The 14,980-nt window shown below is 33.7% G+C and overlaps 1 protein-coding gene and 1 non-coding gene across 2 annotated transcripts; both read right to left on the bottom strand.

Annotated features, from left to right (window-relative positions):
- Positions 1-620: 620 nt before the first annotated feature.
- LOC109146947 (beta-amyrin 28-oxidase-like) lies at positions 621-3,952 on the bottom strand. The gene is made up of 4 exons (XM_019294598.1): positions 3,447-3,952; positions 2,558-3,105; positions 1,602-1,789; positions 621-1,120 (listed from the first exon to the last, which is right to left on the bottom strand). Exons 1-4 carry the CDS (start codon positions 3,851-3,853, stop codon positions 815-817), a joined length of 1,449 nt encoding a protein of 482 aa, XP_019150143.1. The 5' UTR covers positions 3,854-3,952; the 3' UTR covers positions 621-814.
- A 10,871-nt stretch (positions 3,953-14,823) lies between these two features.
- TRNAI-UAU lies at positions 14,824-14,897 on the bottom strand. Its single transcript has one exon. It is a non-coding gene; the product is annotated as a tRNA-Ile (tRNA).
- Between the last annotated feature and the right edge of the window lie 83 nt (positions 14,898-14,980).

The following is a 14,980-nucleotide window of genomic DNA, read 5'->3' as shown; positions in this document are numbered from 1 at the left end:
ATAGAAGTACATATTAGAAGAAATCAATACATAGAATAAAGAATGTCTTTTTGAAAAAAGAGTTGTTTGACACATTCTTCAAACTACAAACAATGAGACAAGTTCTAAAAAGTTTTAAAATTACTTTCGGGCAATAAAATAATGTATTATACCAAAAAGATATTGGTTATTACCTAGTAGCTAATGAGTGTAGTGGAGAGGGAGAAGATGGATGATAACAATTGAACACCTACCATCTAGAGAGTACCGTACCCACATATACTTTCAAAGCTGATTTTGAATTCTTAGCACTCACGCACCCTCTATAAATAGAGCTCACATGTCCTAAAGCTTAGTTGGAAGTAGTGAGAAACTATATGGTGTTGAGTACACAAGCAATATGATCAAACTCTCTATGCTCTAAACATTTTAAACTTCAAACCAGAATTATCTAGAGATTATTATGTATGTTATAATAATAGCCTTTTAAAGATAGGACCACTTTCTTTGTGTGGGGTTAAAAGGTTGGAGATCATTGCTCAAGGCGACTTGATACGATATCAAGCAATGACGGACATGTAACTTTGTGAACAAAGCTTTTTATTTTTTATTTTTTATTTTTTTTAATATCAATTTCAAAATTTGTTGAAACACACAAGATATTATTACAATTTCAGAATTATATTTTAATTAAACTCATCACAAAGTAATTTTATATCCCCACAATCTCACATACCCCTTTAGAATCTTACACTCGGTGAACAAAAAGTCATTTTTTAAGGATATCATCAATACATAAAAATTGAAGTTTCAGCATGCATGCTACAATTCTTGATTAATTTTCCTTGTTGTGAGGGTAGAGTCGGATTGGGAGTCCCTTTTCCGGAATGGGCATCGGATCAACAACGATTTTTTCGTCTGGAATTACTTTACTAAACTTGAATCGCTTGACAAGATGGTGCATGAACACCAAAATTTCTAGTCGTGCATACTCTTTGCCAGGGCACATCCTAGGTCCTCCTCCGAAGGGCACAAATGTGTAGGGACCTGGTCCGCTTCCTTCAAACCTCGATGGATTAAACTTCTCAGGTTCCGAAAAGTATTCTGGATTTCTATGTGTAGAATTTGCACTCCAATAGATCTGCATATATAATAATTGTTATATGTAAAATATATACACACTAAAGTTACTTTCTTGGAAAAATTACATTTTTGGTCCTCCAGTTATACCCGTGGTATAGATTTAGTCCCTGAATTATATGTGTGACCATCTTTTAATTTCTAAGTTATGCACGGAATGACGATTTTGGTCATTGAAGGACCAAATCATTCACTTTATTAAGTGGCAAATTGGTAGTAAAAATAGTCCTTGAGGGACTAAAATTGCCACTTCATGCATAACTTAGGGGTTAAAAATGGTCACACATATAACTCAGGAACTAAATTTGTATCACGAGTGTAACTAGAAGACCAAAAATATGATTTTCCCTACTTTCTTTTATAATTATTAATTAGCAAATTACATCACAATTTTAATATTATATTATTTTCTCTATTTAATTTCAAAATAAATTTCTCTTTTTCGGTTGTTATTAGTACTTATTGTAAGGATATTTAATTACCTTCCATCCTTTAGGAATGTAGAAACCATTGAACATGAAATTAGCAAGGGCTTCCCTAAAAGCTCCCTGGAGGGGTGGTGCAAGTCTCAAAACTTCACATGCAACATTCCATGAATACTTCATCTTCTGAATATCTTCCCAGCTCAGCACCTCACCTGGAGCTTTTGAATTTGCGATTTCCATTTGCTCTATATATAATTCAATAAATTAAAACTAAAATTAGTAGCTAAAAGACAAAAATAAAAAAATCATTATCTACAGTGGATTATTATTGACCAAATTAAAAGTGGTATTATGAGATATGCTAAAGCAAATTATACCATGTACCAGGGTCTACCCTGCATTGTGGGTCCTGGTCCAAAATAACATTCAGTTTATATATCTGCAGTTAACATATTGAGGGTATTTGGTAAATAGCTGTTAGCTGATTAGGTCAGTGGGTTTGATTGGTTGATATCATTAACTTATTGTAGAAAGATGTTTGGTAAATTAGTTGTTAGCTTATAGCTGATTATATGCAAAATGACTTTCTCAAAAGCTAATAAAAAAGTTACTTTGAATAGCTTTTTGAATTTTAACATTTTGGAACAATAAGCTATTACAAAAAGTTAATTAATCAAACACTCATATTGACTGTTCAACTAAATCAACAGCTAATAGTGGTTAAACAAGCCAAAATTGCCTAATAAACTAACTATGTTACCAAACATGATCATTATGTGTTAAGAGATTATGTGTCTTTAAATAAATTGAAGACACGTTATATGTTAACTATATGCACATAATATGTTAAATACATGCGTAGAATATACCGTTAACATTATTATGTGTTTGTACTTAACAAATTATGTGCTAGCTTCAATTTATTTACCTATATATATATATTTTATTAACCGCAAACATATAATTTTTGAATGATATAACAATTGATATGGTAATTAGGTGGGCATGCATACCCTTGTAGACTCCATGATAGATCTCGGGAAGCTCAGCAAGATACTTAACAACAAAAGTGCATGCAGAGCTAGCAGTGTCATGGCCTCCAACAAGCAACCCTAATATCTTATCAGCAATATTGGATTCATCCATGAACCTCCCATCTTCGTCACTTGTCAAAAGCATGTGCGACAAAATATCTTGATTGGGCGTGGCTTTCCCCTGCGCTAAATCCACCTTTCTCTGCCTGATCATGGCGACCAGCTCCTTTCTGATGAAGTTGGAGGCCTTGATGGCGCGGTTGTAGGGCGTTCCGGGCAGGTCTATGGGGAGGGTGATGAGACCGGAGGCTATGGCGTTGAAAGGATCGGCGAACTTGGCGACTTGCTCCGGCTCCCCCACGCTCATAAAGATCCGGCAGGCCAGCCGGAAAGTGTACTGTTTGGCTAAGGGGAAGACTTTCACTTCATCTTTGCCGTCCCACTCGCCGGAAAAGTGGCGTTGGGCGACGGCGTCCATGATTCCGACGTAGCGCTGGAGGGCCTCCGGCTTGAAGAAAGTTGGAAGCCTGATCAACTCGCACCACTTAATTAAGAACATAATATATAATATATACCCCTTCGTCCCTAATTAATGTTTCATTTGTTTTTTGCACGATTTTTAATACAACATAACAAATGTTATTAACTTTTCAATTTTGTCTCTAAAACGTAAGTATATTTGTATAAAATACAATTATATTTACCTTTAAAAATTTGAAAAGTCAAAAGGATTAATTGGAAAATATAGAGCGATTACGTTCAATTTTAAAAAAATGATACTATTTACTAAAAAGAAAAATAGACCGATAAAATGGAAAAGAGAGAATAATATATAATATATAATATATATTATTAGGGAAAATCTTACATTTTCCTCATCTTGATGGCTTCTTCCTTGGACGAGGTTTGCGTGGAGGATGGGAATAGCTTGTTCACGGAGTCCGGCCACCATGCCTGGACAAGCTTATTCTCGTTGGAGAATAAGAACTTGTTCCCGGCGGGGCCGCAAAACACCGCCGCCTTTTCGCCTAGGAGGTGTGTCCTAAACACAGTGGACGAGTACTTAGCCATCCGCTCAAAAACGAACTTCTCCGGCTGGCCTTTCCACCCGGCGGAGAGGAACTCCAGGCTCTCTCCGATGAAGGGCCACCCTGTCTTTCCCGGCGGAAGGCTACTGTTCCCGCCGCCGGCCTTGCTCTTGTAGAACAGGAAGTGGAGGGAGATTGATACAAACACCACAAAGAGGCCAAGGGATGATGCATAGGAAACCTCCATGATATGATGTTCAATTTGATCAAATCAAACTTTTCTTTTTCTTTTTTGAATATGATAATAATAATGGCTTCACAAGCTTTGTTCTTTTGCTTCTTAAATTTATGATGTCTTTGGCAACAGAAGAGGGAACTTATTTATAGGCGCAAGCACTAAGTGAGCTGGAAAGTATCGAGATTGGAGGTTATGATTACACATTTCAATTTTATTTTTCTTAAATTTTATATTAGTGCTTTAAGGGTCCCTTTTGTTTGTCTTTTCTTCCACCCAATTTTATTAAGCAATAAGTGACAGACATTAGAGCATCTTCAATAATGAAAAACTTTTGTTAATTTTTAGGAAGCCAATTCAAGTAGGAGAGAGGAAAAGGAAAAGGAAGAGAAAAAGAAAAAAAAAGAATTTGATAGAATTTTTTTTTTTTTTAAAATACAGGTCGCTGGTTCAGAGTGGCCATCAGCTAGCAGTCACTCTAAAGCACCCTAGCGGCCGAGAGCGTGTTCCCACAAGCCTGTTGGGGCGCACTGTCTACTTTTTTTTTTCTCCTGCAAAAACCAAGGTCTTTGCAGCCTTGCAGAAGAATTAAACGAAGAAAAATCAAGCATCTCCATTTGTGAAAATCATTCCATCAACTTTTAGCGGGTCAAAAATCATTCCAAAATCTCTATTTAGGATGCCTAGGGTGTGTAAAATTTTGCATTTTTTTAAGAAATAAAATATTAAAGAAATTAGAAATATATTTTCCAATTCGAAAATAAAGAACAAAGATTATACACAGTGGTCAAATTGTACACACTTTTATTTAAACATTATAATAATAATGCATGTGGAAAGAATCAAAAAGCATGGAAATTTGGGCAGTGCAAGAGTGAGTCAATTTTGTGTTCATTTTTTAATTAGTTGGAAAAGAAATAACCAATATAATATTATACAATTTGGTCAAAGTGCACCTTGTGATTAACGGCAAGGTTTTACGCAGTCAGCAGTACCTAAAAGACGTATAAGAGCACCATAGGTTTGGGGACTTTGGACATTTTTGTTTGTCCAAAAATTACTGTTTTAACTCGGAGTATTCCTTTAATTTGTAACTATATCAATTAGTTAAATGTCATTCTCAAAAAAAAAAAAAAAAAAAAAAGATATCAAAAAACAAAAAAAAAAGTCATTCTCACTAATATAATTGTTGTTCACAATACCACCTTAATTAGTTCTTTTGTCACTATCAATTAGTTAAATGATATTTTCACTAATATAATTGATGTTCAAAATACTTCAATAATTAAGAGAATAAACATCATACAACAATTTTATTTCCTTATATTTACATAATAATTAGCATCACGCCACAATTTTATTTCCTTATATTTACGTAATAGTTAACATCACGCCTCAATAACAAGATGTTAGATTACCTCTAATTTGCTTTAAATTTGTTACCAATTGTCAAGATCAACTGATTAATATTACGTCAAATGTTATAACTAGTATGTAACAAAGATTCAACTTTATTTTCTTATATTTTCGTAACAGTTAGTGCCACATTTTGATGGTAAGATTTTGGACTCCAAATTGCTTTGATACCAATTTATGATCAAACAATTACTATTGCGCCAAAAGTATAACTAGCTAATAACGAAGACGGAACTTTATTTCTTTATATTTGCATAGCAATCAAGGCCACATCTTAGTGGCGAGATGTTGGACTCCGGGCTTCTTTGATACTAATTGTCGATATCATGTGTTTACCATTATGCCAAAAATTATAGCTAATGCTGAAGGCGCAAAATTATTTTCTTATATTTGAATAGCAATCAGTGTCATGTCTTGATACTAGGATGTTGGACTCCAACCTACTCAAATATAAATTTTCAGGATCACTTGCTTACCATTATACTAAAAGCTATATAGCTAATAGCAAAGTCACAATTTTATTTCTTTATATTTGCATAGCAGTTAATGACCACTTGTAGATGGTATGATATTGGACTTCGTTTTGCTATGATATCAATTGTTAGGATCATCAAACGCTTACCACTATACCAAAAGTTATAGCCAATAGTGAAGACGTAACTTTATTTCTTTATATTTGCGTAGCAGTCAACGCCACATCTTGGTGGCAGGATTCTAAACTATGATTTGCTTTGATACTAATTATCAGGATCACACTTACTATTATTTCAAAATGTATAACTAGTAGCAAAGGTGCAACTTTATTTCCTTATATTTGCATAATGGTCAGTGATACATCTCAATGGCAAGATGTTGGACTACTCTAACTTAATATAATTCCAATTGTCATGATCAAACGTTTACCACTATGCCAAAAGTTATTACTAGCTAGTAGCAAATGTGCAACATTATTTCCTTATATTTTCGTACCAGTCAACGCCACGCCTTGATGATAGCATACTGGACTCGGCTCTCAAAAGTCGTCACCCAACCCAACTTAACAACTTTTTTTTTTTTTTTTTAACTTAGATAATCCCAATTTCGCCGAACTGTACTAATCCTGATTCCATAAAACCCCAGCCCTTAAGCCAATGCAAAAGTAAATCGAGAGTCACGCTATCAACCCCACCGGTCATATCCTAGTCTTCCTTACTTAACAACTTTTCTTATTCGCAAGTTTGTTGAGGTTCCTGTTCATACGGTGGTGATTTTGGATAGAGAGAGACATCTAGAGTAACTCATCATATATGAATGTCATTAGTGGTGCGGTAGAGTTGTAGAATAAGAGGAGCTTGTGTATGTTCTCAATGATGGTAGTAGTATGTATTTAAATATTGGCATGCATCATATCACTGGGTTGTAACTCAAGGACTAGCTAATTTAGTGGGAGCGAGTCTCTTTTTAAGATATTGCTATAGTGATTGAGTTTACACTTTGTTGCGAGTCTAGTAGAAATGTACTCCAAATTAAATTGTGTTAACAAATCTTGAGTGTTAAATTTTTTTATTTATTTTTTTTTTTGGCAAATACCAATTTTGATCCCACGAGTATTAGCAAAATGAAGATTTTGATCCACATGTTTAGTTCTTACCAATTTTCATCCACTACTATTATTTTAGTACCAATTTTTATCCACGACTATTATTTTAGTACCAAAACTCATCACACCAGTCACCCTTCCAATTAAGACATGCCGAAATCTAAAAATTTTAAGGTTGTTTTCATCCTTTTCAACTTAAGTTTCCAATTTGAGCATGAATAAAAGGATTTAAGCCCTAAGGTCGATCTCAATTCGCAGTTCTCCTCCTCATCCTACCTTAATTTGAGGATGAGAACTGCGAATTGGGATCATATAGATCTTAGGGCTTAAATCATTTTATTCATGCTCACTTGGGATCTTAATTTGAAAATGACAAAAATACCCTTAATAATTTCATATTCGGCCAGGGCCGGCCCTAGAGCAAGGGCAGGCTGGGCCCTTGCCCAGGGCCCATGCTTGGTGGGGGGCCCACACTCCCCTCCCCCACTTTTATATATATATATATTGTATACATGTACAAGTAAATAATATGCATATTATTTAACTGAAGTTGAAGTAGCTTGGTTGGTAGGTTACTTAATAATTAGTATATACCTTATAAAGGTCAAGGGGTCAATTCTTATTACTAACATTTTTTAATAAAGTTTTCTCTAACATTTTAGAAAATAAAATCTTAATTTGTGAGATTTATTTTTAGGTAAGTAATTTTAGTACTTATATTTAAAACATATATTTTTTTATGAATTATCTAGTCAATGTAATATATAGAAATTTCTATTACGTGTCATTGTATTTAAATTACTCTAGAAAACTTGATATTGATCTTACTAAAAGAAACAATATTTATAAAACTCATATCATATAAATGTAGAAGATTTGTGATTTATAATATATTTTCTATTCAAACTATTTTATCCAACTAATTATATTTCATGTTTTTTTATTAATATTTGTATCGCATTTTAAAGTATTTTAATTTTTTTACCTCCAATCAAAAAGATTTTTAGATCTACATCTTTATTTTTAGACCTACTATGTATGTAAAATTGTTAAAAATTGTGAATCTTATTTCAAATAATTTGAATTTAATATTTTTTTCTTTATGTATGAAAATATATCTTAACTTTAAAGGTAGGGCATATTTTTCTTGTCCTGCCCCGGGCCTATAAAATGATAGGACCGGGCCTGTATTCGGCATGTCTTAAACGAAGGTGACCGGCGTGATGAACTTTGACACTAAAACAATAGTCGTTGATGAAAATTGGTACTAAAACAATAATCGTGAATAAAAATTGGTAGGAATTAAACATGTAAACCAAACTGTCATTTTGATAATACTCGTGGGACTAAAATTGGTATTTGCACTTTTTTTTTTTTTTTTTTTTTTTTTTTTTTACTGTACGTGTTTACTATTTTGTGATATGATGTTACACATAAGTGTTATAATTCATCAAACGATCGATATCGAAGTATTTTGGCATGGGTAATTAATTTAATTCAAAATAACTGATTTGAGAACTTGCCGGAAAAAAAAAAAAATTAATTGTCGAAGTTTTACATTTTAGAGTTATTTAGTTTGTGTTTAATTTTATTTTTTATTTTTTGAAAAAAAAAATGATTGCTAATTTATACAAATTCGAGATAGAAATAGATATAGATATCTCTATATTAGTATATGTCTTAACCTATAATAAATTGATGAATTATTAACGATTATGCACATTAAAAAGCGACCAAAGCAAAATTGGTCTTAATTGGGTGACTACTTAAAGGTCAAGTCAACCGTGGAGCCTTTGGATTTCAAGAAGCATAGTCACAGTTTGCAGGTGCGTCACATGTCAAACATTGAATGTTGTTAATTTAGTCTTGTTTTCAAATGTAACGGATTATTATTCCGTATTAATTAATTATACTAAACTTGTAATAAGTATTAATTATTGTGAACTCAAAGGCGAAATTTAATTTCAAGTCACTTGAATCTTTGAGGTTATAGATAGCAACACTTTGGTAACCCTTTAACATTTATTTTTTCTAGCTTTTCTTCAATAATAAGAGTTCAACTATGCTTTCTTGAATGGGTTCTTTGGAAAGGACAATAAGGCAACTTTTGAAGCATTCAAGAAATGTGGTTTAGATGATTCAAATTCTATGACATTCTGGGGTACAAGGGAGAGGTTCAACAATTTCATGCGTACCTATCGAAAGAAGTTCGAAAAGTGGTAGAGAAAGAATTTGAAGACAAAGATCAAGTCTCGAGGCTGGTACAACAAGTAAAAAAGGAGAAATCGCCTAATAAGCTATGCTATTGAAGTTGGCAAAAAAAAGCGAAGAAGATAGGAGGAAGAGCTAAAGAGAGTCTAGACAACATACCATACAAGAGGCTTAGGGGGTGATAACGCTAGTGATGGTGACACTTAGGGGAAAGAAGTGGGCATCATAAGGAGGGTTATCCTTGTTTTTGTTGTATATTTTCTTTGGAAAATTTTGTAATATGTTGTGCTCACTCGTTTCAAATAATAAAGGTTGTTCTTTTGAGGGTGTGTGAATACTTAGTATATACAATGAAAAGTGTTTAACTTTCTACTGTATATGTGTTTTAATTTGGCCTCATAAAAAAGGAAAAATTGTTAGGAACAATTGTTTATAGATTTTGATGAATGCTAGTAACTTGTATTAACTAGCTTTTGTAGACCCATCAAACTCGATCTCCTTTTGTAAATTTTTTTTGAACTCTCGTTCTTATGGGAAGAAGCTCTATCAGAAGGAATAAACCGGAAGTATTGTGTCAAGAAGAAGTACGCGCAGTCGGAATAAGACAGTTTGGAAGGAGTTTGATAGATAACGGACTACAAGCAAAAGACTCTAAGATATTCTCTACATTCACCACGTGCAAAGGAGATAAGTTTATGCCCTTTCAAGATCAAAAGAATATATCAACCTTGTAACGAGTTACTACCAAGATGGATAAAAGAGATGTTAGACACAAACCCACTTGATTGGCACCTACAAGTCAACACACAAGACAAATTGGGAATAAGTAAAAGAACTTTTCTAAACCAAAGTGTGCTTATATACCAATAGGGGAACGGTCTTTACCCTATGATTAATGGTATAAAAAATCAAGGATTTGACAATGGATTTTCAATAATGGTAGCTTTTGGACGGCTACCACTTGCTAAGTGACAATGCAACAAACATATTTGAATTTCAAGTTGGCGCTCAACCCTCATCCTCTATAAAAGGAGAACCCCTTGTTTAAAATAAGATGCTAATTGAATTGTAGACTGACTGAAATATCGAGAGATAACTCATAAAGCTTTTTCAAGTATTCTAACCTTTTTTTTTTCAAGTATTCTAAATTAAAAGAGCATTTGTCAGATTGTAAAAGTCCAACACTCAATATCATATCAACCATCTTTCTAGTTGAAAGAAGTTGGATGATCATCCTAGCAAGTTGACTTTGTGATTGACCATTGTCTAGGGTTTGATCAGACAATGAAGAACTAAGTCGACGCGAAACTTGTGGCTTATTCCAAGGGCTATCAGTGGAAGAAGCAAGTAGTAGTGCATGTGAGAAAGGCTTCATTTCACTTGTATTTCTATAAAATACATAGTGAAATCTTCCTTGAGTAATATGAAGAAAAGTGAAATAGGAAAGTTTTTTAAGTCACTATAAAAATCTCTCTCGTACTTTTATTATTTTATATTTTATCCTGCGGCTACCCTTCACACTCGATTTCACACGTACACTTACTAATAAACTTAGGTAGAAAATACTTTTACTTGACAAGTTCAAGAATCAAGACTTCCATGTACTGCAAGGAAATTTTGTTTCCTTAAATCGTTTCAAAATTTGTTTATAGTCTATTCAACCACCAAAACTATTTGTCACTTATGTTGGCCGGGAGGTTAAGTAGTGTTTTCGATCTTTCTGTATTAGTGTCTGCATCTTATGTTAGTACTCGTAGACAATTACAATATAGTATACCGTATGAAGTACAGAATATAGTACGTATGTAACTAGAATTGATTCAAAAGTCAACAGAATCACATAGTTGGAATTGTGGGCCCCATTGTAGATTTGCACAGAGAAGCCGTGTGTGAGGGGAATTCTTGACTTGAAAGGAAATATAATTAATGAACATGATGAATTACTGGGCTCTATTCACACATACATAACACCTATGGCTCTATGCAGCATAATTTGGCATAATACAGCTTGATCTTTCTCAACAATTTGTGATTGAATAGTGTAGCATTGTACAATAACTACGATCCAGTCCTGTTGTGAATATGAAAAGTACTATCATTCTGTTTGGTCTACCTAACTAAAATGCTAAAATTTAGAAGCTAAAGTTTGTAATGTTAGTGTTCAGGGTTGAAATATATATATATATATATATATATATATATATATATATATATATATATATATATATATATATAAGAGCGCTCATATGTGGTCACGTCATTAGGTGTGGCGGTGTGGTCGTATCTGTGTCGTTGAATCAGTTTAATCTAACGGCAGTGATAATTCTGAGGATTTCCGCGCGTTTTGGTAAGTGGGGGTGTTAGTAATTACAGTGCCATTTATAGCGGGCGGGTTCCAGAATACACCAACAGTGTTGACAACATGCACCAATAGTGTAATATAATAAAACACACCAATGCTGTATTCCCGTGTTATGGTAATTACAGTGGCCAGCCGGGTTCTAGAATACACCAATAGTGTTGACAACATGCACCAATAGTGTTATAAAACACACAACAATGTGATTTTCCCTATTTCGGTACTTTATGATGAGTTTACCCTTGCAATTCACAGGGTAGGAGAATGTGCGCAAAAATACTGGAAGAATCTTGATTAATATGATTCATTGGATCTATCCAATTTAAGGGCCTATAATTGACCATATGACCACACCTAACAACATGTCCACATGTGATCACGCCTATATATATATATATATATATATATATATATATATATATATATATATATATATATATATATATATATATATATATATATATATATATATATATATATATATATATATATATATATATATATATAGGATCGCGTTCAGGTGCGAACTGCCCGTTCATGAGAGAAATGAGAATGCATGCCATTCGTCCACGTGTCCAGATCTAACGGATGAGAAATACTAATTTTTTAAAAAAAAACGCAGTGACATTTCGGTAAATAATTGAACATCAAAATGCAAGTAAAATATATAACAAGTGCAAGCTAAGTAAAATATATTACAAGTGCAAGTAGCAGTTTCATATAATGCACCTCAGTGCATGTAAAATGTATTACAAGTGCAGGTAAAATGTATTACAGGTGCAAATAAAATTTAAACTGAGCATCAATACCAAGTGCACCTAACGTTACAACTAGGTGCATCTATAGTTATAAGTAGTTGCACCTAGGTGCATGGATGTTAACAAAGTAAAATTACTTGCTGATGAAATAATCACGGAGCGGATTCGGGGCGACGTAATATGGAGCGAATCAAACCCAAGACCTGACTTGACTACGCACGCGTCCGGGAAGACCACGAAGGGGTGTGTCTCCCAAAGGATCTCGGCCACTACCCTGGGTCGGCCCAGGGTCGGCGGACGTGAGGTCGGCCAGGCCACCTCGTGCTCTTCACTTGGCCGAGCTCCGGGCTCAGCCAAGGGACAGGGTCCTCGTGTTGACCGGGTCTTACGGCGGCGGTTGCGGTCCGGGCGGCTCCCACCGCATTCTCGGGGGTTGTTGGGGCGACATTGGGTATAAAAACCCTTACTTGTGTCTTGTTCAGACATCTCATGTCCTAAACTTACACTTGTCTTGTTATTACATTATCATTGTCTTTGTAATAGCATTTTACATACAATTAATACAATATTAGTCCCCGCGACTATATTCGTATAATTATTTCAACCCCTATTATCGTTTAATCCTATACTCGTCACATTTATTCATTTATTCGGGTTAATTGATCCGGACCACTGGTTAATAATTCCATCATATCACTTGCACTTGTAAGTGAAAGTAGGTGCACTTGTAAGTGAAAGTACTTGCACTTTTTTATTACTTGCAAATGTGCACCAGCTACTTGCACTTATAACACATTTACGTGCACCAAAATTTGAGTTATTTACGAAAATGTCACCGCGTCGTGCTGAATGGTTTTTATTTCTCTCCTTGGGGGCAATATATAGAAGACTGTGCTTACAGATTATGTGCACATTACAAATAGTATCATGCACAAGAATACATGTAAACATCAGGTAGGCTCTATTAATTAAATTAGTATCATGCGCACATCATACAGATTAATGGCACACGATTACATAAGACCAACGCTCTAACCAACTGAGCTCCAAGACCAAACATTTGTAATCATATATGTTGATAATAAAAAACCTACACACTAACCCAAAATAAATACTTACATGCTAAAACTTTCAACTCAGATCATAAGACCAATGCTCTTGGAATTTGAACCCACAACTTTCAGCTCATAAGAGCAATGCTCTAACCAACTGAGCTACAAGACCAAACATTTATAATACTGTTGATAATAAATAACCAACTAACTTAAAATAACCACTTACATGCCATTTTCATATTAATGTTAATCTTCTTAGCTTGAACTCACGACTTTTGACTCTTAAGATCGGCACTCTAACCAACTGAGCTACAAGACCAAACATTTGTAATCATATATGTTGATAATAAAAAACCTACACACTAACCCAAAATATCTACTTACATGTCATTTTGATGTTAATGTTAAGCTAATTTTCTGTGGAGCTTGAACCCACGACTTTCGGCTCATAAGACCAAACATTTGTAATCATAAAAAACCTACTCACTAACCCAAAATAACTACTTAAATGTCATTTTGATGCTAATGCTAAGCTAATTTTCTGTAGGGCTTGAACCCACGACTTTCAACTCATAAAATTAGCGCTTTAACCAACTGAGCTACAAAACCAAACATTTGCAATTATATATGTTGATAATAAAAAAAAAACCAAACATTTGTAATTATATATGTTGATAAAAAAAATAAAATAAAAATAAAAACCTACCCAATAACTACTTACATGTCATTTTGATGTTAATGATAAGCCAATTTTCTGTGGGGCTTTAAAAACTATATTTCAAATTGGTCTTGATGGGGCTTCAACCCACAACTTCCGGGGGCTTTAAAAACTATATTTCAAATTGGTCTTGATGGGGCTTCAACCCACAACTTCCGGCTCCTCTAACCAACCGACCGAGGGGTTACCCTTTAACCAATTTCTTGAGTTACACCGAGGGGTTACGCTTTAACCAATTTCTTGAGTTAGAATTATTATTATATGTCAAATTGGTCTTGGTAAGGTTTGACCCCACAACTTTCAGTTCATAAAACCTACACTCTAACCAACTGAGCTACAAGACCAAACATTTGTAATACTGTTGATAATAAATAACTAACTAACCTTAAATAACCACTTACATGTCATTTCCATATTAATGTTAATTTTCTCGGCTTGAACTCAACTTTTGACTCTTAAGACCGACACGCTAACCAACTGAGCTAATCATATATTTTGATAATTAAAAACCTACACACTAACTACTTACATGTCATTTTGATGTTAATGCTAAGCTAATTTCATCTTCTTCTTTTTTTTTTTTTTAATTTCAAAATGGTCTTAGTAGAGCTTGAACCCACGACTTTTAGCTCATAAGACCAATGTTTTAACCAATTGAGCTACAAAACCAAACATTTGTACTAATATAATGTTGATAATAAATAACCACTCACATGTCATTTTCATGTAATGCTATTTTTTTTTTCTAAAGGATGTGATGCTAATTTTCTTTTTAAATAAAGTTATGTCCAAAAAACTTTTGGCCAAGTATTTGATAATTTCTTGGGTTAGAACTATGTTCTAATACCTTATATACATATATACATTACATTTATATATTTTAAATTGGTTTTGGTGGGGCTTGAACTCACGACTTTCGGCTCATAAGACCAACACTTTAACCAACTGAGCTACAAGACCAAACAATTATAATAATGTTAATAATAAATATCTAACTAACCTAAAACAATCACATACATGTCATTTTCATGTTAATGCTAATT

This window comes from Ipomoea nil, unplaced genomic scaffold (assembly GCF_001879475.1).
Source record: "Ipomoea nil cultivar Tokyo-kokei standard unplaced genomic scaffold, Asagao_1.1 scaffold0256, whole genome shotgun sequence".
Classification (NCBI taxonomy): domain Eukaryota; kingdom Viridiplantae; phylum Streptophyta; class Magnoliopsida; order Solanales; family Convolvulaceae; genus Ipomoea; species Ipomoea nil.
Note: the sequence above shows the minus strand (reverse complement) of the source record. Positions and strands in the feature narration are given on the sequence as shown.

What these genes read in the sequence shown, in the direction of transcription:
- LOC109146947 (XM_019294598.1), bottom strand. Translation starts at nt 3,853, where the DNA reads ATGGAGGTTTCCTATGCATCATCCCTTGGCCTCTTTGTGGTGTTTGTA. An exon ending in GCCATCAAGATGAGGAAAAT is followed by an intron (nt 3,106 to 3,446) that starts GTAAGATTTTCC and finishes CGAGTTGATCAG; the next exon opens with GCTTCCAACTTTCTTCAAGC. An exon ending in CTATCATGGAGTCTACAAGG is followed by an intron (nt 1,790 to 2,557) that starts GTATGCATGCCC and finishes AATTATATATAG; the next exon opens with AGCAAATGGAAATCGCAAAT.